This window comes from Zootoca vivipara, chromosome 4, assembly GCF_963506605.1.
Source record: "Zootoca vivipara chromosome 4, rZooViv1.1, whole genome shotgun sequence".
Lineage (NCBI taxonomy): Eukaryota > Metazoa > Chordata > Lepidosauria > Squamata > Lacertidae > Zootoca > Zootoca vivipara.
Window position 1 is genome coordinate 81,873,797 of NC_083279.1, and position 23,842 is coordinate 81,897,638.

The following is a 23,842-nucleotide window of genomic DNA, read 5'->3' on the forward strand; positions in this document are numbered from 1 at the left end:
CGCGCAAACACAAAAACCACATGAAAACTTATTGGACCACTTAATGACATTTTCTACCTGTTGTAGCAATTGTAATGCACTGTGCTAGACACTGTGTTTCTGAACTGTATTTTATTGTGTCTTTTACTTCTTACAACAAATTGAATTCCACAGAATTCAAAATGTAGATGAATACAATAAAATAAAGTATGAGAAACAAAAGTAATATGATTTTGTACTGTTTTTAATATGCTGTACTGTTTTTAATATTCGGTTGGAAGCCGCCCAGAGTGGCTGGGGAAACCCAGCCAGATGGGCGGGGTATAAATAATTTATTATTATTATTATTAAAAATCAATATAAATATTTAGTGTGATGGATATGTCGTCTCCAAATCCACAGGCATGTTGCTCTGGGCCGCCGGTAGCCTGTTGACCAATTTGGGAACCTCTGAACTTAATTAACTAAGAATTAATGCCCCTTAATTCTTCCCTATTGGAACTAGCTAGGAGTAATTATAATTGACCTGGGATAGAAATGCTAGATCTTCTTGTGGTATGGGAGGTGTGTTATTTATGGCATGGCGTAGCTTTATATTCCACATTTTCCTGAGGGCTGAGGATAACTCATCGCAATATAATTTCATGGGTCATTATTTATTACTGTTATTATTTATTAAATGTATATACTACCCACAGGTCTTGGCGGGGGGGGGGCAGTTCGCAAGATAAAATCGGAATATAAATAAAAACATGAAATACGCAACCAAAATAAAGAAAGCAATGCCCTCCCAAGTCCTTAAAGGATCAGTTAAAAAAAGAATGACTCCCCGGGAAAAGTGCTAATAATAATAATAATAATAAATAATAATAATAGTTCTTGCAGCAGTTGCCTCTTTTAGAGCCTTTGCTCTGTTGCTATTCGCAGGTGATTGCACCCCCCCCAAAAAATAACTACTTCACCTGCTACTAATTTCTGATAATCAAATAGCTCTTGTTAACATGGGCAGAAATAAGCTTGCTAATTTCTTTTCATGTATTTATCGCGCCGGTTTTCGAAGACGGATCGCGTTGCTCTGCCGGCCTCCCCCTCTTCCACCCGGGGCTCCTCTTCACGCCCCTCCCAGGCTTGCCTCAGGCAGGGGAAGGGACTAGGCCGAGAAGCCTCCGGGGGTTCCTATGGCAACCGGAAAACACCCCGCGAGCGGGACGCGGAGAGACGAAGGCCGCTTCGTTCTGGGCGCAGGGGTAAAAAGGGACGGGAGGGTGCCGAGGGGAAGGGAAGCTCCGAGGAGGGCGAAGCTGCCGCCACTGTACTCGGGGGGCGCAGAAACGCGGACGGGAATATGGTAGAACCTGTGCACGCATTTATTGGAACATTCACACGTGTGCGCCCACAGAAAGAGGTTCTGTGTGTTTGGTGACGCTTCCTAACTTTCAGGTGGGGCTTCTTTGGCCTTCTCCTTGGTGACGAAGGGCTCCTCCAGACGGGTGGCTTATTTGGCATTCTCCCATATTTGTTTGCTGTTGAAGGCGCATTCCCTGTTTGTGGAGAGGTTAGATTACCTGGTACCACAGCGAGTGTTTTCTGCTCCCCACCCACCAACCCTGCTTTCCAGTACTGTATATATTTCCATCACTTTCCGTACAGCAAAAAAGTCAGCTCTTTTGGAGTAGTGCAGGGTATTTGGGGTGTGGGTGTGTAAAACTGCCAAACCAACTAATTACACAACTTGAAGTTGCCAGTGCTGTATGTGATTGAATCCCGCCTTAAATAGCAGCAGTCTGGAAGCACCCATGACTCGCTTTTAAATCCTGATTTACCCTGACCTGGGAAAGTCCCTTTGAAGTTTTGAAAAAAAAAAACCTATAGTCTTCGCCAACTGTCTAAAAGTAATTAAAGAGAGAACCACGCAGGCCTCTCTCATAAAATGTTTTACTGTACTGTCAAAGTCTTGGCACCGCCACTGAAAAGCCCCCCCCCCCTGGTTTGTGTTTTCCTACCTAGTGGCAGAGAAAAATATAGGGCATGTGCTCTGAAGCTGATCCTAATGTTTGAGCAAATACATTTGGGGAGGTATCATGTGCCAATGTTATTCCAACCCTTATTCCCCAAAAGAGAGAACTTGGAATGGAGGTCAGAAATACACTAGTTGCTAATGGAAGCAGCTTAATACTGAACTAGTATGACCTGATCTATTGGCCCGGGTAATAATCTGTCAGATTCCTTTCAGCCAGTTACAGGTAGGTAGCCGTGTTGGTCTGCCGTAGTTGAAACAAAATAATAATAATAATAAAAAAATATTCCGGTAGCACCTTAGAGACCAACTAAGTTTGTCATTGGTATGAGCTTTCGCATACCAATGACAAACTTAGTTGGTCTCTAAGGTGCTATTGGAAGGATTTCTTAATTTTTTATATTTTGTTCCTTTTAACCAGCTGAAGTTTCCAAACCACCTGCAAAGGCAGCTCCACATATAGAGTACATTGCTGCAATCCAATCTAAATGCGACTGTTATTAAGCACTTAATATGCAATCTAGAAGTCAATGAAGCCACTTTTATCTTCATTTAAACAAATTAACGCTGGCTTGTTATTTTTTTTTTCAAATCCAATTTTGTTACTTTGTAAATTAGGGCAGCAGTTTGTAAACTACATCGCCTGAAGCATTCTTATTCAAGGCCAGCCCACCTGTGAACCAAGGTGGTTCTGCCTCAGGTGGCAGGATGTATTGGGGCAGCAGATCCGTCCTCCAAGGAATGCAATGGATGCTGCCGCTGGTGCACTCCTTTGAGGCCGGATCTGCCACCTTCTCGGCAGTCCCCCCCCCCCCCCAAGCAACCTCTCGGAGAACAGGAGGCACAGCTGGTGTCCTCCTGTTGCATGGTAAAAAATGCCTATTTTCTGAGTTAGGCCAATAAAACTCAGAGACAAGAGGAGTTAGGAGTCCATTTTGTTTATTGCAAAGCAATAAGGTTATAGTGTAATCTTTTTGCAAAACTGCAACCCCGCCCAATGTGGGACAGAGGAATTTATAACATTTCAGACAAAGGATTTTGATTTACCCAATCACATAAATCATTACATCATTGTATATTTAATATTCATCATTACCTCATTTCATATTTAATATGCATGTGCAATAAGCATCACTAACTAAACTTTGATTCTCACCGTGATATGTTACATATTGTTAGTTTACATGCATGGGAACCTGTGTTACGTGTGGATGTAACAACTTATGTTCTAGTTTATGAATTGCTTCTTTGTGATTGACGTATTACGGTAGCTGACCTATCCCAGTAGGGACGGCTTCTTGCTGAATCATCAGTTTCTTTAAAGCATCAGGTTACCATAACTCTTCTAAAATAAGCATATTCCAAGATTTATAGAGCTTTACATTATCATCTTAATTGTGGCCCTTTGGGCCCCTGCTACACTCCCAGCCCTAGGCAGGAAATGGTGGGGGCTACCTTCTGTTTTCCCCTGGGTGCTGCACCTGCCTGGTTCAAAATGGGCCCTTTTCTCCCTGCCACAACTGCTTTTGATAACCACTTCAACCATCGAGTAAGGTTGATTTGATTCCCCCACCCTACCCTAGTTCCCGATGTAGATCCTTATTTCACCCTTGTTCCTGGTGTAGATCTTCACTTGCCCCTTCTGCCATGGCACCATTTTGTGGTTCACCTCAGGTGCCAAAGTGTCTTGGGCCCCCCCTGCTCTTAAATCTGTGAAGAAGCACCAAGGATAGATAGAGAAGGGGGCTTGTGCAATACCATTTCTGTCCATCTTTTTGAAAAGGTTCCATTTTGCTTCTCCGACAATGTACTTATATGTGTTTGAATGAAAATCGGTACTGTATAGAAGGCAACCACTATTTTCCCGACGTTCTTCATTTATTGCACATACGGTAATTACCCTGTTTCTCATATTTTAAGACATACCCATAAAATAAGCCATAGCAGGATTTTTAAGCATTCAAGGAATATAAGCCATACCCCGAAAATAAGACATAGTGATAGGCGCAGCAGCAATGCCGGCCGCGGCAGGAGGAGGAGGAAAAAAATAAGACATCCCTTGAAAATAAGCCATAGTGTGTTTTTTGAGGAAAAAATAAATATAAGACGTGTCTTATAATATGAGAAACACGGTAGTTTTCATAAAGTCAGGAAAATGAGCGATAAACCCTTATTCTGGTCCATTGGCTCTTTGTATAGGATAATCCAGGTCCAAGCATTTTTCTGCAATGGAAATTAAATCCTCCAAAAGCCAACAAAAGCGTGGGTAAGTCTGTAAATTGAAAAATACAAGTATATAAAAGTAGCAGCTGTTTTGGCATGCGACCACCAATGTGCTTGTCATTTTCAGACCCAGAAGAGGGCGGAAAGGGGCAGGGGTGTAATGGGCTGGGCTGGGCCGGGCTGGGCTTATGTATCTGGAGCACAGGTGGGAAGTTGCCTGTACCTAAAAGATAACGAACAGCCTGATTCTATGCATTTTTACTCAGAGGTAAGCTCTTTGTATTCTGTGGGCCTTACTCCTGGGTAAGTGTGTAAGCCCCATTAAACGTACCGGAAATTACTCCTGAGTAAATACCCAGAGAATCAAGATGTATGAGAGCCTTTAACTTCCAGTGCATCACTTCTGCATGATATAGTGGAAGCGAGCCATTTTCAAGTTGAGTGTATATTACAAAGAGTTTAGATTATGTTACTATCTATTATTGAAACCATTGTAAACAATGCTTTTCTTTATCAAAGCCACCGGCATTTATTACCTCCTGCTGGTTTCCCTCCTTGCAGGGGGCTTTCTACTTTTGCTTCCCCCCCCCCCCATGTTTTCTGCATAAACTATATATAAGTCTTGTGTGATAGTTTAGTTTGTCAATATCTCACCTAAATTATGAAATGTAAAATAGTAAGTCCAGACAGTTATCATCACTGACATTTTTGACACCTGATCAATTTGACACCTGGTTATAGCCAAAATATCTTGTATAAATTTTTTTTAATGAGGGAAGTTCAAAAAAAATGCAAAACTAATGAATTGCTAATTGTTTGAATGATATATCTTAAAATATATTATTTGAAGGAAACATTCAAGACAGTCACAATCTAAAACAGATGCTGTCGTAGAATTATACCTCAGTGAGGAATATGAAAAAGCAAGTAAAGCAGCAAGGATTATTCAGAGAGCCTGGAAAAGATTTCTGGTAAGTTGGAAGTACCGGTACTACTTCTATACATTTCCTCACAAGAATCTGCTTCTGGGGTTTCTCTAGTATGAGTTGGGTTTTTTGGTTTTGGTTTTAATTTTCTGTGGTTTTCTAGATCATAGCTTATAACTATAATCAACGTTGTAACTCCAAGGAACAATGGTAAATGTTTATCTGTGTTTTTGTATTTTGATCTGTAAGCTGCCTTGAGTCTCGGTCTGGGGAAAAGGCAGGATATAAAAAAATCAATTAATTAAAATGAAATAACCACCTTATAGGTGATTTAGCACATGGACTGCACTTTAGCTTGTCAGCCTGGTATTCCTGTACCTGAGGGTCAAATTATTACCATATACTAGGTGTGAGGAACCTTCAGATGCTGCTGAACTGGAACTGGCAAGCATGGCCAGTCTTCAGGAGTGATGGGAGTCTGAGGCGACCCATCGCATCTTGCCACCTGAGGCGAAATGGGAATGTGCTGTTCCCTGCCCCACCTCACTGGTGTGCCTCCACCACTTCTCGGCAATAGCAAGAGCTTCCCACTGCTGAGCAGCAGTGTTTTGCTAGGTGTGGTTGCTCGTCTTCTCTACCTCATGGGTAGAGAAGACAAGCGGCAATGATGTGCTCTGGAAGGGGGCGGAGCACTGCCTCTTGCGCTTCCACCATCTGAAGTGGGTGCTTCACGCTGCCTCATGGATGGGCTGGCTCTGATAGAAGTTTGAAGTTCAGTGACATCTGGAGGGCCAAAGGTTTCCCATGCCTGCTTTATTTTATAGCCCGCTGTATGAAAGCAATTAATGTGTCATTTCTGAAATAGAAGTACCGTAGCATCCGATGGGCTTTTTGAGGAGAATTAGAGCTGTGGGGAGGGAGAAGAGTCTTAGTCAGGCACCCCCAAACTGTGGCCCTCCAGGTGTTTTGGCCTACAACTCCCATGATCCCTAGCTAAGAGGACCAGTGGTCAGGAATGATGGGAATTGTAGTCCAAAACATCTGGAGGGCCAAAGTTTGGGGATGCCTGGTCTTAGTCCTTCCTCTCCTTTCATGGTCCCAGAGACATCTAATAAGCACTCCAGCTGATTTTAGTTCCAAACCCCCAAATGGTACAAAAATGTTACAAAACTGGCTGGAATGGGGCAGGGCAGAATGGGGTGTTTGCAGACTTTTTCAATGGTGTTTCAAATATACACAATTTCACTTAAATGCACAGTGCCTTGGAATGTCACCTCCACATAAATTGGGAGCTGCCTGTATTGCGTATCACTGCAACTCAGGAGAAAAACCCTCTTGTGATGAGTTGACAGAGTAAAGCATAAGGTGGGGAGAAACCACAAAAGGAAAGGAACAAGCCACAAGAATTGGGGCAAGATGAAGCATTGAGAAGGGAAAACCAAACATGATTACAAGTTCCTCCAAATAGAAGTCATATGCTTGGATGAGAGTGTGTGTCTGTGCAACTGCCTATAAATATGTGTCACAAAGAGGCACTAGTCAGTGGTAAAGTACCCTGGGTTGCCATTGCCTCTCATAACCTGAAGTTCATGCAGGATCTTTTCAGAAAAAGCATTAAACAAGGACAAGGTCTTCTTGAAGCAGTTGTCCAGTGAGACCATTTACATCAGTCTTGTCTGCTCTGGCTAACAGCAGTTCTCCAGGGGCGCAGGTGGGACCCCCTCCCCCATCAACTGCAACCTAGGAGACTGCCTTATATTGAGTCAGACCATTGATCCATCTAGCTCAGTGTTTAGTCCACACAGCAGCTCCCCAGGGGCATTTAGACAGTGATCTTTCTCAGCCTTACTTGAAGATGCTAGGGATTGAATTTGGGACTGTCTGCATGCAGAGTGTGTGCTCTGCTAAGGAGTCCCAGCCCTTCCTTAAGCTGTTTGGAACAGAGAAAGCTACTTGATTCTATAAAGCAAGAGGAGAAGAAGAGCCCACAATTTCTTGGCAAGATGTATTGGCCTTTGAACTTTTTTTTAATTATTCACAAACTATAATGGTGGTGGTGGTAGTAGTAGTAGTAACAACAACAACAACAATAACAACAACAACAATAATAAATAATTTTCTTGTATCCTGCCCATCTGACTGGGTTACCCCAATAACAACTGTATTTATCTCTTGTGGCCAGGATATTGGTGTGTTTGACTACTATAAAGAACTAATTTCCTTTAGAATATGCGGAGAACCTTCTCATCTGATGAGGTTCATTGATCCTAAAGAGGTAAGAGTTAGATTGAAGAGGATCGTTGTTTTAACTTCACTGTTTCACTACTATTTATCGAATTGCATAATAGTATTTATACATTACCCTCTTGCAGAACATTGGGGTGGGGGGGAGTACAACCACATAAAAATACTTAAAAGCAATAGATAGCAATTATTAAAATGGCTGGCTACTCAAGAGACGTTTTAGAGAGCTACATACTGTAGACCTGTTGGGAGTAAATTATAATACCAATAATTAACTGCATCTATGAAGAAGGCTGATTGCCGAAGAATTGATGCTTTTGAATTATGGTGTTGAAGGAGACTCTTGAGAGTCCCATGGACTGCTAGAAGATCAAACCTATCCATTCTGAAGGAAATCAGCCCTGAGTGCTCACTGGAAGGACAGATCCTGAAGCTGAAGCTCCAATACTTTGGCCACATCATGAGAAGAGAAGACTCCCTGGAAAAGACCCTGATGTTGGGAAAGATGGAGGGCACAAGGAGAAGGGGACGACAGAGGACGAGATGGTTGGACAGTGTTCTCGAAGCTACGAACATGAGTTTGACCAAACTGTGGGAGGCAGTGGAAGACAGGAGTGCCTGGCGTGCTCTGGTCCATGGGTCGGACATGAATAAACGACTAAACAACAACAATTACTATGAAACACCCAGCTTTAACTCCAGTAGACACATTTAATGTGCTTTAACATCACAATCCTATATGTATTGCTATATATATCCTATGTATTCCTGCACTGCAGGGGGTTGGACTGGATGCCCTTCTCTTCCAGCTCTACAATTCTATGATTCTCTGAATCTTTGTATGTGCAATGGAGCTTACCTCCAGGTATGTAGGTACAGAATTGCAGCCTTAGTGTGCTGAAAGTGAGTTTTGCAAATCGGTGTTTTCAAACTTGTTTGCCTACCTGCCTGTCCTCCTTTTTCCCCCCTGCCTCATCTTGCTAGCCATAGTTTTGATACCTCCATGAGGAAGTCAGTTTATATAATTTTAGATTAATTGTTCCAGCCAAATTTCTGCAGGTAATTGGGTGTAGGATTGCAGCCTTGGTGTGCTATAAACTAGGTTTGCAAATAATTATTGTTAACTGGCTAGAACAGCAGCAACAACAAAGTAAAGCAGTAATCCTATTTAAGAGAAATAGGAAGCTACCGGTAAACAGAGATTGGACATATCTGGTCTCCAAGGGTCTCTTAACAAACAAGATGCCATAATTATTTTCTTTTGGTTATAGGCAGGATTTATAGATGCTGCAGCAGGGATTCATATAAGATTCAGACTAGGTGGGGTAAGTATAACTTAAATTAGGGGTGGGGCATCTCAGGCCCAGGAACCAAATGCAGTCTTCCAGATCTCTCTGCTTGGCAATCTCCCTGGGTCACCCTGTTTCTTCCCAGACTTGTTTTTCATGACACCTCCAGTGTTTTCACCTGCCTGGAATGTATTCTTGAACTCTGCTAATGCCCCTTGCCTGTCTGGATGGAGAAGAGTATGGCAATCCTTGTGCAATCCTGCACAAAGATAAAATTGTGGTCCATTGCTCTACCCACCACTGGCATATGGCCCTAGGAAGATTGCTGTGAATGGAATGCAGCACACCAGGCTGAAAAGCACTCCCCACCCTTGGTTTAGATGAATGTCAAAAGTGCAAATGATACCTAAACATCTTGCATAATTTATATTGCATATTTTGAAGTCTCTTAAATGTAAATTAATAAAATTGAGATTTTCAGACTCTAGTACTCTTCCTAGAATAGGAATCTTCATCTACATGGAAAGCTAATACACCAGGGAGAAGGATTTTAGTCTAGCAATTAAATGGTACAACCTGGGAAAATGAGTCCTACATGTTATTTCTGCTCATTTGAATTAAATACCTGTAAAAATTGCTTTCTGTTCTTCGGTCTGTAAAATGCAAATGATAATGACTTCCTTCATAGGCCCTAAATATAAGTTTTAGGGAAATGCAGAATCCAGTTTGCTTCCAGTTCTGAGAGGAACTAAAATTAAGGGCCATTTACTACAATCAACAGAGAATTAAAAAAATAACAATAACACATTGTTTTTAAATGCAGTAGTCAATAATCAAGTTTCTCATTTTAAAATTGAATATCTCTCTGCAGGTGAAGTTTCCTCCATGCATATATTACAAGATATTTACCCACAGACCTGTTGTGGATCTATGTGCAAACAGTCCCAAAAACTACGCAAAGCTAGCAGCCAAGGCAAGGCAACAACGAAGGTTCCAGGAAGCAAGCTTCGACGATCACAGGGACTGGTACCAACGCATAGAGAATAATGGCTGGAGACTCCTTTCCAATAGGGTAAAGCCTTTTCATCTGCTGCATCATTCTCAAATGCCAGCAGAGCTAATTTGTATTACATGACAAGGTGCCTTGTGGTGCTAATATACCTGAAGGAGCGTCTCCACCCCCATTGTTCAGACCAGACGCTGAGGTCCAGCTCTGAGGGCCTTCTGGTGGTTCCCTCACTACGAGAAGCAATGTGACAGGGAACCAGGCAGAGGGCCTTCTCGGTAGTGGTGCCCGCCCTCCCATCAGATGTCAAGGAAAAACAACTACCTGACTTTCAGAAGACATCTAAAGGCAGCCCTGTTTAGGGAAGTTTTTAATGTTGGATGTTTTATTGTATTTTTAATATTTTGTTGGAAGCCGCCCAGAGTGTCTGGGGAAACCCAGCCAGAAGAGCGGGGTAATAATAATAATAATAATAATAATAATAATAATAATAATAATCACTAATCAGGCTGCGGCATTCAGGTTCTGAATGTGGGTTTCCCATAGACTTCCCTGCTTGTCCCCTATGAGATCAGGATGCTGGACTAGATGGGCTCTTCTCGTGTTATGAAAAGTCCAGTTAGCTAAGGAGAGCCAAGCCAAGGGGGTGCTAAAATTACTGTTCTAACTTGGGTTGGTGTTGTTTTATTTATTTTATTTAAATTGTTTTAAAATGTCAAGTTGGATTTTTGTGTTTGTGGGCTAGGGGTTGTTTTGGGACTTTTGTTGGGGAGTGTATTTTTTATTAGTTCGTATACATTAGACCCAGGTGGCGCTAGGGACCCAGGTGGCGCTGTGGTTAAACCACTGAGCCTAGGGCTTGCTGATCAGAAGGTCGCCGGTTCGAATCCCTGTGACGGGGTGAGCTCCCGTTGCTTGGTCCCAGCTCCTGCCAACCTAGCAGTTCGAAAGCACGTCAAAATGCAAGTAGATAAATAGGAACCGCTACAGCGGGAAGGTAAACAGCGTTTCCATGTGCTGCTCTGGTTCGCCAGAAGCGGCTTTGTCATGCTGGCCACATGACCTGGAAGCTATACGCCGGCTCCCTCGGCCAATAATGCGAGATAAGCGCGCAACCCCAGAGTCGGTCACGACTGGACCTAATGGTCAGGGGTCCCTTTATCTTTATACATTAGAATTGCTTATTGTTTTAATTAATTTTATTACGTATTTTGTGCTTTTATATTGAAACTTTTGTGTTGTGAACCAACCTGAGACCTATGGGTATATATACAATTTTAATTAATAAGAATGAGAAGAAAGGGAGAAAGCTCTAAGAAAGTGTCCTAGGGTATCCCAAGGAAGTACAAGTGAGTATACCATTCGGATTTGAGTTTCCTGCAGCTAGTAGCGAGTTCAACAGAATGTGGAGTGCAAATAGGGTACCACACGTATACCTCTGGTACACTAACAGATTCTAATGGGGCAGTGGCAGCAGCAATGCTTTTTATTTATAAAGATATTTACATACTGCCAACCCATACAGAACATCAAAGTGATGTACAACCGTATATAAAAGTATTTTGTTGTTGTTGTTGTTGTTTAGTCGTTTAGTCGTGTCCGACTCTTCGTGACCCCATGGACCATAGCACGCCAGGCAAAACACCATAGAAACAATTAGGGAAAAGCCGTCATTAACATGACTGGCTAACCAAGAAACAGCTGCATAGACATGTCAGCATAAAAATATCTTCAAAGAGATGCTTGAAAGTCAATAGTGAGGCTGCTATTAGTAAGCTGCTTCCTTCCTAGGAACTCTTAAGAGCACCAAATTAGGAAGTGCCTGGGGTGGCTTAATTAAGTTGTAGACAAGAGCAGGAGGGGGAAAAAATATATTTCCAGGTATTGGAGTTCTTGTGCTGGTTTGCATACCTGAGGAGGATGTCAGTATGAATCGATGTCGGCAAATATCAACTATTTTTTGCCCTGCATGTCTAAGCCCTTGGTTCCCATGTTTTACCAGGCAGCATGGATCTTTCTGGAGTCAAGAGACTACCAGGACACTTAAGTTAACAGCAAGGCTAAACTCTCTGGTAGCATCCTCCATCCTCTGTATTACAACAAACACAACCATTCTCTGATGTTCCTCTGTCCTTGCAAGCAGCTTTCAGTTAAGCAGAGCATGGGCAAGTAGAACTGAAGCACATTGATTTTATTTTTATTTTGCTCCACTACAAAACAAGAGGGGGAGAGGCAAGGAAGTTATGTTTTGGTGGCTGTGCAGGAACAGCAATATCCTCTGCAGAGCTGTGTGTGACCAGGAAATTCATGTAGAGACAATGGCATAAATGGAGAAGGAAGGAAGTTAGCATTGACAAGGGTCAGAAAATTATTACGCATTTGTAACAGTTTGTGAAAAAATGTGTTTCAGTTTTGGAAGGACATGGACCCCTTAACTGTTAAAGACAACATCCGAATAAAGGAATTCCACTACTGCAAGGTGCAGAAGAAACAAGTTGTAGAAAGAAAAAGAAAAAGAAGAAAAATAGAGTGGCTGAAAAAAATGTGAGCTGCTGCAGTTTGAAGTGCTGTACTGTTTTAATTTTACCTTCTGAATAATTTTACTATTCATACAGTTGTCGTGATAAAGACCTCCTCCTTCAGGCACTATATTCATTGGCCAACTAGACACAGGTTGCTATAAATCATTGGTTAAAAAGTTCCATCACTTTTGCTGGCTCATTTCGGCCCCACCAAGCCCAAAGCATCCTGCCAGCCAAGTATGGTGGCCTTCTGGGACCTTAATAAAACACCCATGTTTACTGTGTTGGAAAATGCTTGAAATGGAAAAACGAGACAGCAGGTTATGCACTTTGAAGCCACAATTGTTGTGCTGCTGATTAAACTTCTGAAAATCGGCGATTTAAAGAACAGCATGGGGATTTTACAACATAGAGGGTTTTACAACACAGCCCTGTTTGGCTCTTGGAACCTCTGCTTTTTGGAGGTTTGAAAAGCAATGATGGGGAGGGAGAAAGGCTTTCCATCCAATGGAAACTGCTTCACCCTCCCTGAGCAAGTAGCGTTCCCACTGCCGATCAGCTGATGGGCAGGTGCAAGCACATCTTGCTCCAGCAAAGGATGTACTAGCAGCTCACTGTAAGCTCCCAGTTGCTCCTTACGAAGCCATTACCCAGTATGACATAGGGTGAGTAGGTGTGGCTGCCCTAAAATGGCACCGTGGGCCAAATGGGAAGGTCTAGTGGGCTAAGTTTGACCTGCAGGCTGAGTTTGAACTGCATCATGCCCTTGAGATCTTTTTTTTTTGCTACAAAAAGGTAATGCTGTGTTATAAATGTGCTGCAGAGCCAAAGCCAGTCAGTAGCCTTTAGCGAAATGAAGCAAACACAGAAAAATGATTTGCCATGCACGTGGGGAATTGTAGATCTGCATGAGTTTTCAATCCCCATGTGGCTGTGTTTCTTGTAGGAGTTGTGCCCCAATTCCTCTGTTAATTGCAAGTGGCACAGGGCACACTGCTTTGTGGTTGTCCCTGCAATTATTGCTGCCCTGTCTGACAGATTGGATTTATTGTGCAAATTGCTTGATCTTTGATCTCTTGTATTTGCACGGCTGTAACACTATGGTCGCGTTTGCACAACACAGTATGCCAAGATTTGATTTAATGTGTCATCTGAACCCAGGCTCATGGTTAAGGTCTCTCCTCCGTACCATGAGCTGCACGCAACCTAATTGCAAAATACCGGTTATCCATAAGCTTGTAAAACACTATGTTTGTGTGCATTTTTAAAAAAGCAACCCTTGTTACATCTTAGTTTAAAATGCCACCTCTACTTAATAACATTATAACAGCTAATGATGAAAATGCATAAATAGTAAGTTTTGTGACATGTTAAAAACCAACACATTTATTATGGTATATGTTTTCATGGACTGTAGCCCACTTCATCAGTTGCATGAAGTGTAATCCTAAATTGGCAAGTGTTTATAACAGGCATAGGGAAATGAGCTCAGAGGGAAACTACATGCAAAATGAAGGGACACCGGTTTATCAAAAGGTGATCAGTTGACAAGACTGTGCTGGTGATAACACAACCCTCCCCCCCCCCCGGGCCTCGGTGTCACATGTAGTGTGAGAAACATCTGCACTTTCCATTCAAGCAGCAGGTGACAGAATTGAATTGCCTGATAAATTTTAATTCAGCAGTTTCATACTGGAACTTCCTTTTAAAGTTCCTTTGTTCCAGGACGGCTGTCTTACGATCCAATATAGAGGTGTCCTGAGAAGTTTAAACTACTTCTTGTTAGTTTCTAGGTATTAACATGAACTTTCAATGTTCAGAGAGTAGCAGAAAACTAACAACCTACTAGGGTGTTTACATTGTCATGAACGCTGCCTTGTTGGTGGTTCACTGTAAATTATTATTTTGCTTTTAGGCAGTTGTCACTGTCTGCCCTTTTTGCATTAAATCTCCCTCTAACCCCCTTTTCCCTTCATGTATATGCTAACCGGTTTAGAATTGCATTTCATGCATATGAAGATTTGATGCCATAGTTAATGCTTTAAGGTACGACAGGAGAGTTATTTTTGCTACCCCTCTGTAAAATGAAAACGTCTGCTCCCGTTTCCTAGGTACTTTGGCGAAAGCCTGCAAGCTAAAACTGAGGACAAAAATGCAACACTATTAATTCAAAGAGCAGCAGAAGGGTTAATCAACACTCTGGAAGATGAAGGGATAGATAACATAATGGAATGGGAAGTGGATGAATTGCTGAAATGGACAAATGCACTCAACTACGAAGAGTAATCCTTAATTTGACCTTTTATTCTTCTTCCAAGTCTTAATTATTTATTGTCAAAAAGGCCGCTCTTATTTTTAAATATCCAGGTTGTGTGTTAATGGCAGCATAATGTCATTTTATCATACTACATATATTTCAAAGCATTAAGCCATTCTAGGAAAAAAATTCTGCTAACCTCTGTTCCATTTTATTGAATGGGCTTTGTTGTCCCTAGGTATGTTAAGGAATGGAAAGAAATTGGAACAAGCAGGATTTCCAGCTGCCTCCAAGGTAAAGGACCTCTGCCTCTTTCTGGCAAATCTCCATGTGATTTTCCACCATGCGAGACCCAATTGACACACAGTGCTGGGAGAATAGCTGTGTTGCAGCTACCTGCATGCCAGTACAGTAACATGATTCCTGTCAATTTATAACCAAAGCAGGGTCTTTCTCTAAAGTGAATGGCTGTAGATAAAAGTAGCATGAATCCTGTGAGCAGATCTACTTATCACCTTACCAACCTAATTGTTTGGGTTGAGAGCTAAGTGATAGCCACACGGACAGTATAATGCATTATTTGGATCTCTTTTGCATTTTTCTTCAAGAATCTTCATTAAGCGTTTGCACAGTAGAAATTGTAGCATGCATCTGCATTTCACAGGTTGCTTTAAAATTCATTCTCTGAATTTCATGCAACATGTTAATGCCTAAATTTCAGAGGTATTGAAGAATGTGTGCCTTGACCTTTAAAGAACATTGCTTAGAGAATTGTTGCTTAGATTATTTGCATCTTCAGTAACCTCACTGTTGCCATATGGTAAAGATAAAACAGTTCTGTCCCAGTTAAAAAGTGAAGTATGGAATTTGAGGGAATTTTGTGGCATTGTACCAATTAAGGGTGTTAACTAGTTCAAAAGGTGTTTGTTTTTTCTAGTTATGTTTGCTGTTCTGCTTTGGTTATATTTTTCAAAATGTTATAACTGACATTATTGCCACCATATTACTACTGAGACAGTGTGACTGTTCTGCAATTCTGTATAAATGCAGAAAAAGTGCAGCTTGGCAGCAGGCAAGGAATCTTAACAGCATGTAAAACCTAAAGTAATTCTATAAGGCTACTCAGAATTTCATAGCAGAGTTGAAATTTGAATGGGGTACATCCCAACTAATAGCTCTTACTACAGTAACTGCTGTTTAGCATCATATACGAATAGACTTCTGAACACAACGTTCAATTTGAAATAGTTATTTAAAATGCATTTCTTAAATTTCAATTCTAATCTTTAGGTTTCCAGTTTACTGACAAACCAGTCATCCCTTTCGAATCTAAAGAAATACCAAACACCATCAAGCAGCTAGTAGAGTCGCATATGCATTCGGATAAAAAGAGTTAGCACAAACTAAGCACCTTGTACATTTGAAGATAATACTTCAGTGGCAAAACTCACCTAACATCTCTACAAGCAGCAGCTACAGCGGCATCAAAATAAAGCTTCAGGAGACAGATAGCAACAAACAAGCTGGATGTAGAAAGATAAGTATCTATCTTTGTGTACTTGTGTATTTCGCAGCCTTATTTGTCCTGGCACATTAACACAAAACCCAAACTTTTTAAAGTCAAACCTTATTCCATTGTTGTGGTGAAGCACATTGAATAAAGGAGTTGCTTCTGGAAATGCAGATAATGTTTTAAACTTGTACGTCTACTAGCTGAAAGTGCCTGGTGTTGCCCAGACATTGTAAGGACTCCCAAAATAGTGAGATGTATGAATAGGGAGTAATTTGTTGCAGAGCATAACAGACCCGCCCCCACTCCCTGCAATCCAGGGGACCTGACCCAGATCTGTGTCAGGTCTCCTTGGTCCCCCCATTGTCATCTCACCCCACCCAGCAACATCACTGTCCATGTCTTCACTTGGTGTGGCTCAGGCCCCAGATGTACCCACCAACAATGCCATCTTGTCCCACTCTATGGTTGCCGTTGCTGCATCGTTGGAAACTTGCCTCACTCGCCACTGCCACCTTGCCAAAAAAAATCCCAACTCCTGCATCAGTGGTTGCCATTGCTTCTTGGGCCATAACTGATGGTGAGAAACTGACCAACCACTGGCACTGAGATAACATGGGTGGGAAGTAACTAGTCCTGCCCCCCCCCAAGTCCTGGGGATCTCTGTGGCCTCAGGCACGCGCTTTTCAGTTCTGCTACCCTAGCATATTCATCTATAGTGGGCAGAGACAGGAAACAAACTAAAGTGACAGATTCTGCCCAAGGAGCAGGGTGCACTTCCTGCCTTCAGCCACATATCATATCTAGGATGTGTGATCCTCCCAGAGAAGCAGACCCCTACAGGTAGCAGGCTTCACATAGTTAAAATGCAGCATGGACCTGTTTGAAAGCTGTCTTCAAAAAAGCCGTGGGTTGCTCTTTCACACTCTACCCCCAAAGCCCTGGGTTGCTCCAGGTTGGCCTGACTTGGGGCAAGCCATGGTTGGGTTGGCTTGACCGGACCGCATCAAAGCCCAGCTATGCCTTAATCAGCCCGATTTGGTTTGGCCTTTTGTCAAATCTGATGCACAGCCCTATTAGTTCCATGGCAAATATTAAAAGCATTGCAGTTTTGAAAGGTTCTGCCTGCCATCTTGATTCAAAATTGTGTTTGATATCCAAACATAAAGCAGTGCCTACTCTTCACTTTGGGGAACTATCATGCCAAATCAGAAGCATCCAGATAAGCCCAGCCATCTGGATTAATTATGGTGCCCAACAGTATCCAAACTGTTTCGGCCACACATTATCCGGCATGGGAGAAAGCTGTAACTTCCTGTTTTGTCCACTGAAATATTGGTAATGGCCATTTCCAGTAACAAAAGAAAGATAAATCAACTTTTGTTTATTTATGGATCGCATTTCTGCTATCAACAAACTCAAGGCAAGGGTACATATGGTTGCTTTGATAAGGCAGACTGGTTGTGCAGATACACGGGTGCCCAGAGAGGAGATGGCAACTGCTTTGCTCTTCCTCCAGTCTTACCCTTGCTGCACTGTGTGGAGCTAACCCATGGTTTGCCTCATTCCAGACGAAGTGTAACCTATGACCAATATTTGTTCATGGTTAGCAGTTCGTGGTTTGTCTGGAGACCAACCCCATGCTCCCATATGGATGCCACTGTGGCTCAGCTCACAGCAGTAGGACTAAAGGAGTAAAGTAGTCACAATCTCCCTCTGCTCTGGGAGTACTGTTCTAAACCATGGTTTGGCTTACTACTCACGTTTTTCTATACTATTTTTATTCTATTACAGGACAAATGTAAAAGAGGTTTTGGAGACAATACTTGTCTATAACAGCATAGCTTTATTTCACATACAAGAGTTTTGTCACTAGCTTTTGAGCTCTATACCAGACTAGATTTTTTGTCAGGATCCGGTGGATGTTATTACCCATTTTGTAGTGAATCAATACTCCAAAAGCACAGACTGAAATACCAAGTACATATACAAATTGTTTCCTTCCATGTGAACATGGCAAACACATGCCAGAAACTATTACTGAAAGGTAAAATACATAGTTTCCTATATCTTAAACTTACTTAGTAAGTTTATATTCATTTATAGTGCCCCTTTAGCTTTCCCTCCCAAGGATTACATAATCAGCGGTGGGGACAAAAGAAAGAGCAACTTAACATTTTTAAAACGGTAACACAACCATTAGAAATTGAATGCATGTTGTTTAAACACAAAATATTGGGTAAAGCCACTATTTCCATGATAGAAAACAGGTTTAAAAAATCATTTTTCACATGGTAAGATTTTGCTAGCTAAGAGTAGCAAAAATAACTGAATTCTTCAGTTTTCAAAAATATATTATCAGCATTTACAAAAGCCAAAAACTATTCTACAATGAATAGCTAATAGGTCTATTTTCTTAAGCCAAATAATTGTAGCCATTAATAACAGTAATCTATTGCGAGTTTACACTGTGCATATGATTCTTAATTCTTCTATGTATTTTTCTTCCCAGTTTTGATATGGAGCCTTGTTTTCGGCAATGTACTTGTCAAGCTTTAAGTCCGATGTATAAAGCATAACATTTCAGTTTCTTGTCTCCAAGTTTAAAGCAATTGGCAACTTTGTGCACCTTCCATATGCCATAGATCAGGGACTTCTAAATGTTACATAGTTATTTAGCATGGATAGTGATCATGGTTGGCACACACTTGTAGCCTCCTGCCAGTGTTGTGGCGCCTTCTTGGTGAAGTACATTGCATAGCGGCAAAACAAGGGGACCACTGTGTGCATTCCGCTGTCAGTTCTGATGATTTTAAATACAGCAGGAACAAAGTTCTCTTGCATTGCAGCAACATTTTCTACTCATTAAGACCAACCCCACATTTTCACACCCAGGCTTTCCACCCCGGAAAGAGGCGGCTGAGATTCTTTGGGTCCATGGCTTGCTGTATGAGAAGGTTCACCTGACCTCCTACACTGAGCACTATCCCCTCTTCCACACCTTTAAGCTTCTCCTGAAGTCGCATCAGAACACGCTCTGCCACTTTATTAAACGTCTGGTTATCACTGTTGAGAATAAAAAAATATAGGAAAATATAAGTTGCATAGCCTCGCAGATGTTCATATTAGTTACAACCCCCACCCCCGGTAGTGATTTCTTACTTTGCTTTTTTGTTACATCCCCGATCAGCAGCATTGGGACTTGAGTTGATGTCAGTCTCATCCTCTGGCCTTTGCTGCAAATACAAAGCTTTCAAAGGATTCATGGTCCAGTCAAAAAGTGGGTCATACAAAAGCACCTGTAAAACAAGGCAAAAATATGTATCTAAATGAAGCCAGCTCAATGCCCTAAAAAAGCAGGCAAATAAAGATTCCATATTTGTAGGATAATCTTTAGACTGGCAATGTTGTTCAGCATGTGAATTAAATGTTATGATCTAGTCCCATCTTGGTAATAAAACATTTCCATTATTTTAGCAATTGGGCAGTTATAAGTCTTCTGACAAAAGCAACTACAGCTACAGTGAAACTGCTTTTTGAAATACCGGAATCCTTGTAGAGTTTCCTCTACGCTGTTCGTGGCCACCTGATAAATGGTAACCTCTAGGTTGAACTATCGTAATGTGTCATTTGTAGGACTGTCTTCACACACAGTATGAATACCAACTTTTCCAGACAGCAATGGCTAGGTTGCTAATGGAAAATGGGTAGAAAACATCCTACACTGTGCTAGAATGTTTACTAAGGGTGGGACAGAATTCAGGGCCCTTAACGCTTATCTCAGGATTCTGGTTGGTTCATATATGTATGGACATTCCCTGAGAACATAAGGTCCTAGGATGCTTAGGGCAGGCATAGACAAACTTGGCCCTCCAGATGTTTTGGGACTACAATTCCCATCATCCCTGACCACTAGTCCTGTTAGCTAGGGATGATGGGAGTTGTAGTCCCAAAACATCTGGAGGGCAAAGCTTGCCTATGCCTGGCTTAGGGCTTTAAAGGTTAACTGCACCACTTCAAAACTGAGTTAAGAAACAAACTGGCAAGCAGTGTAATTTGTGGGCTGCTGTACTACACGCTGAGAGTCTTGCTCCCAAGCCATCCTTCATGTGCAGATGCGTGTGCATGCACATCACATGATGGGGCTTGATCATGCCCTCAAATGTACATAATTTCAGTTGTGTGTTCAAATGGGCTCATTCTGCTCCCTCGCAACAGAAAAGGTTCAGAGCTACATTACAGTATTTCAGTAAATCTCCTATGAAAACTTATTTATAAACTTTTGGGGTGCCTAACAGATAAGAATGTTGAAGCAAACTTTTGCAATAGGAGTTGCCACTGTTTAAATGCCAAAGAAGTTTATGGAAGTTTTAAAATACAACCAATACCTTTCAGCTTTTCATTGAAAGCCACGGAAAAAAGGCTTACCTCTACAATAGTAAGCAAAGCTTCTTGGGAATTTCTCATAACCACCATAGTTTTTTCACAGCATCTAGAAGGTATTTTCAGAACAGTTTTCTAAATTATTTTCCACTAATAGTTTCAATATACAACAGCATTTTATTTTTATAGCTAATGGCACAGTTTCTTACTGTCCAGAAATAATAATGTAACAAACATGGTTTTCACTGGTTTACACTACAAGCTTGTTCAAAAAGCTGAGCTGGTGGAATTCTATTGTAACTTTAACAGTGAAATGCTTAAGAAGCAACTGCAGTTATATACTATACCTCCTGAAGACGCCTTCTACACCAGTGATGCCCATTCCATCCACTATATCTCTTGTTAGCCTGAAAGGTATGGTCTCTGGGGTAGGAAGGATTTTGCCCTGCTCAAAAGCAACACCTGGCAGAGGAAAAGAGAAAGGAAACTATTTTTAAAAGGGTTATATATACACAAAGGAATAATATATGATCCCTTGTGTTTATACATACCTAGATCAATGTGCACAAGTTCTGCGGTTTGCTCATCTAGCAGAATATTCTGTACATGTCTGTCTCCAAGACCAAGTATGTAGCCAACTGAAAGAAGGAAGTCTCAAAATGAACCCAGAAGCACTTGCCTACATTTCATTTCATCCCCCCCTTTATACATGTAACTCACAGCTTCTCTCTCCATTTATTTATTCATTCCCTGCCCAACAGGTTTTCCTTTCTTGCAAGGTTCTGAGAAGGTCTATTCTCCTTTTCCACCACAGTCTACCATGTTGCAATAAGCGCTACTCTGGAAGGTCCCCTAATCTTCAGCAATGGTTTTTCAAGAGGAACAAAGAACTGGTGGGAGGATTGAAATGCTTGGGAACATGCCTAAGGATAGAAAATACACCTGAATGCGGCTCCCTCTCTTCTCCCATGCACAAAATAAATTAATCCCATGTATTGCTATGTCACAGCACTAGTACACACACTCTGCCATCTTACATTTAAAGCAGCTACTGTACACTTTTGGGCAGCATAAACCATACCATTTTTAATGATAGCTTACTTTTTAATTATTAAATGGATTAAATCTCAGTAAATGCACATGGGTGCATTTTGAAGATGCCAAAGCAAGTGGGAGGTGACTCAGTTAATTCAACAAAGCAAACGAGTAACATTGGCATTTCATTCCCAATCAGCTATACACCTGAATGAAAATACCTATAGAAAAGAAAGCAGCCCTCAGCCCTCTTAACTGCTCTATAACTATCAGCCCCAACAATTAAAACTTGTCCTCTATGATCAAAATCTATATGTACTGCCAACTAAAGCTCATGGAGTACCTTGGAAGGGGAGGACAAAACTGCAAGAGTCATTACATTTTAGTTATTAAATAGATTAAGACCTTAGCCCTTGTTGAAACAAAACACTATTTTTCAATTTGTCTTCATAGTTATAAAATTATTACCGAAGTGTGCGAAAGACAAGCCATATTTTTACAGTACCTATTGATGAAGTAGCAACACTGCGAATATACGCCAGCCGTTTCTCAAACCACACTGCTGGATCAAGAAATTTTTCCATGCAGAAATAACGAAATACAGGTTGAAAATTCTGACATACATCCATAAAGACGTTATATTTCTCCTCATAATTTTTCCTTTGAGCCTCCTTTGAAGTAAACCATAAATAATTTAAAGGTGGGTATGAAAAATGATTTTGTTGCATATGCACAGCTGTACTTGCAGTAAGAACACAACACATAACGTTTATGAAACACCTGCCCCTCAAAATTCCAATAGATGTGCAACTATTTGGCAAAACTGAAGTGAAGTGTGGCAAAGTGGACAGTGTGCTGGCTTAAGGGTGGGGGAGATAAAGGCTGAAATCCCTGCCCAACCTATGAAGTTCACCAGTTAACTCTGGGTCAGATATTATCTCTCACCTGAACCGACCTCACAAAGCTGTCATAATAAAATGGGAGAAGTGAAGCCTGGATGCTTTACTATGAATGCACTTCCTCTGGAGGAATGAATGGGGGATCCATCCATGAATGTGTGAAGCCCTTTTTCCACCAGGAAAGGGACACACAACTATGTGATAGGCTTCTGTAGATGACCCCTGTCCTGCAGGTCCCTCCCTGGTTTCCATCTACGCTCAAGTGAGTAGAGAAAGATCCGAGGAGTTGAAATGTCCTCTGGTGTAGGGGGTCTAGGCTTGTGAAACCAAAGTCATTCCCTTGGAACAAGGTCCGGTACAGACTAAGAAAACTGAAGCTCTGGCTGTCTCTCGAGAGTGTATGTGCATGAATGTTGAATGCTGGCACCAGGGAAAAGTCTGGATGCCTCTTTCACACCTTTCACATAAAGTACCCAAGCTTCCTTTCTCTGGATGGCATTAAGGAGGATACCATCCATAGATGGGATGCTCTCTAGCTAGGTCATGTAGGGTGGGTAGAGCCAGTACTAGAATATAGGAGGATAGAATCTGTAGAATTCTCCTGTCAAAAGTTGCTTCTGCTGAACCTAAAGTATCTAACTCAGGCATCCCCAAACTTCGGCCCTCCAGATGTTTTGGACTACAATTCCCATCTTCCCCGACCACTGGTCCTGTTAGTGAGGGATCATGGGAGTTGTAGGCCAAAACATCTGGAGGGCCGCAGTTTGGGGATGCCTGATCTAACCTGTAGTTTTGGTGAAGGTAAATGGAGACTTCCAAGTGGATGTCCTACAAATTTTGGACAGTGGGGCATTAGCGGAAAGTGTGTGGGAGAGCAGTTATTGGTTTTGTGGGTGTTTTGTTTTTGATTTCTTAAAATGTATTTTGTGCCTTTATCTTTTATTTTAATGTTGAAAGGCGGTATACAAATTTGATAAATAAATAAAGTGGGGTAGACAGACCTGGTGAAATGTGCTGTGACATAGCTAGGCCATAAAATCCTGTAAGAATTTTATCCTCTTTCTTGTGGCAGCTGTAAAGTTGGCAATAGCCTATCACTGGCAGGCCCACTCCCCATTCATGATGAAAGGTTATTGAGGAAAGTGTGGGATTTGTCTTCTTACAGATGCGAACACATCAAAACAGATTGTATGGGTGGGTATGATGAGAACAGACGATTTTGTGGACACATGGTAGGTGTTCATAGCCTTAATCAAAAATAAGGAATATACCGCTAGATGCAGCATATCTTGCTTGGGAAGGATTTGCTTCTGACTCACCATCATTTTCTTTTGGCAATCGAAGCTACTATAGTCCTTTGGCCTATATCGTTTGTGAGCACTGCTGTCAGTATTGATGAGGAATTCACCCAGAGGAATCGTTCCTGTGCACCACTCTAAGACACCGCTTCTCTGTGAAAGGGGAATCACCTAAGGAATAAGCAGACATATTAACTGTCATGATTAACCAGTGCTAATTCAAATCAGATTCCTTTGTAACCTTAGTTTGAAAA

The 23,842-nt window shown here is 41.6% G+C and overlaps 2 protein-coding genes across 10 annotated transcripts in view; one reads left to right on the forward strand and one right to left on the reverse strand.

Annotated features, from left to right (window-relative positions):
• The first annotated feature begins 1,075 nt into the window (after positions 1-1,075).
• On the forward strand, positions 1,076-16,260 carry C4H11orf65 (chromosome 4 C11orf65 homolog). 7 transcript variants are annotated; one of them, XM_060273843.1, is made up of 10 exons: positions 1,076-1,226; positions 4,196-4,262; positions 5,070-5,190; positions 7,328-7,420; positions 8,661-8,714; positions 9,550-9,750; positions 12,095-12,228; positions 14,318-14,488; positions 14,702-14,757; positions 15,754-16,260. In XM_060273843.1, exons 2-10 carry the CDS (start codon positions 4,225-4,227, stop codon positions 15,858-15,860), a joined length of 975 nt encoding a protein of 324 aa, XP_060129826.1. In that variant the 5' UTR covers positions 1,076-1,226; positions 4,196-4,224; the 3' UTR covers positions 15,861-16,260. The 7 variants fall into 7 exon arrangements, with proteins under 7 accessions (XP_060129826.1, XP_034971315.2, XP_060129825.1 ...); XM_035115424.2 differs by lacking the exon at positions 1,076-1,226 and adding an exon at positions 1,233-1,419; XM_060273842.1 differs by lacking the exon at positions 1,076-1,226 and adding an exon at positions 1,233-1,364.
• A 2-nt stretch (positions 16,261-16,262) lies between these two features.
• Positions 16,263-23,842, reverse strand: part of ATM (ATM serine/threonine kinase) — a 57,318-nt gene continuing 49,738 nt past the window's right edge. For all 3 annotated transcript variants that reach the window (XM_035114954.2, XM_035114953.2, XM_035114956.2), the window contains 7 exons: positions 23,610-23,759; positions 21,897-22,062; positions 20,908-20,994; positions 20,704-20,818; positions 20,402-20,465; positions 19,136-19,272; positions 16,263-19,039 (listed from right to left, as the gene is read on the reverse strand). In XM_035114954.2, coding sequence (XP_034970845.2) covers positions 18,859-19,039; positions 19,136-19,272; positions 20,402-20,465; positions 20,704-20,818; positions 20,908-20,994; positions 21,897-22,062; positions 23,610-23,759 — 900 coding nt within the window. In that variant the 3' untranslated portion in view covers positions 16,263-18,858. The remainder of the gene's footprint in view (positions 19,040-19,135; positions 19,273-20,401; positions 20,466-20,703; positions 20,819-20,907; positions 20,995-21,896; positions 22,063-23,609; positions 23,760-23,842) is intronic.

Excerpts from the sequence above, each read along its gene's own strand:
- C4H11orf65 (XM_060273843.1), top strand. The coding sequence starts at position 4,225 with ATGGAAATTAAATCCTCCAAAAGCCAACAAAAGCGTGG. Across the intron at positions 7,421-8,660 it reads GGTTCATTGATCCTAAAGAG|GCAGGATTTATAGATGCTGC; the intron begins GTAAGAGTTAGA and ends TTTTGGTTATAG. Across the intron at positions 14,489-14,701 it reads AATGCACTCAACTACGAAGA|GTATGTTAAGGAATGGAAAG; the intron begins GTAATCCTTAAT and ends TGTTGTCCCTAG.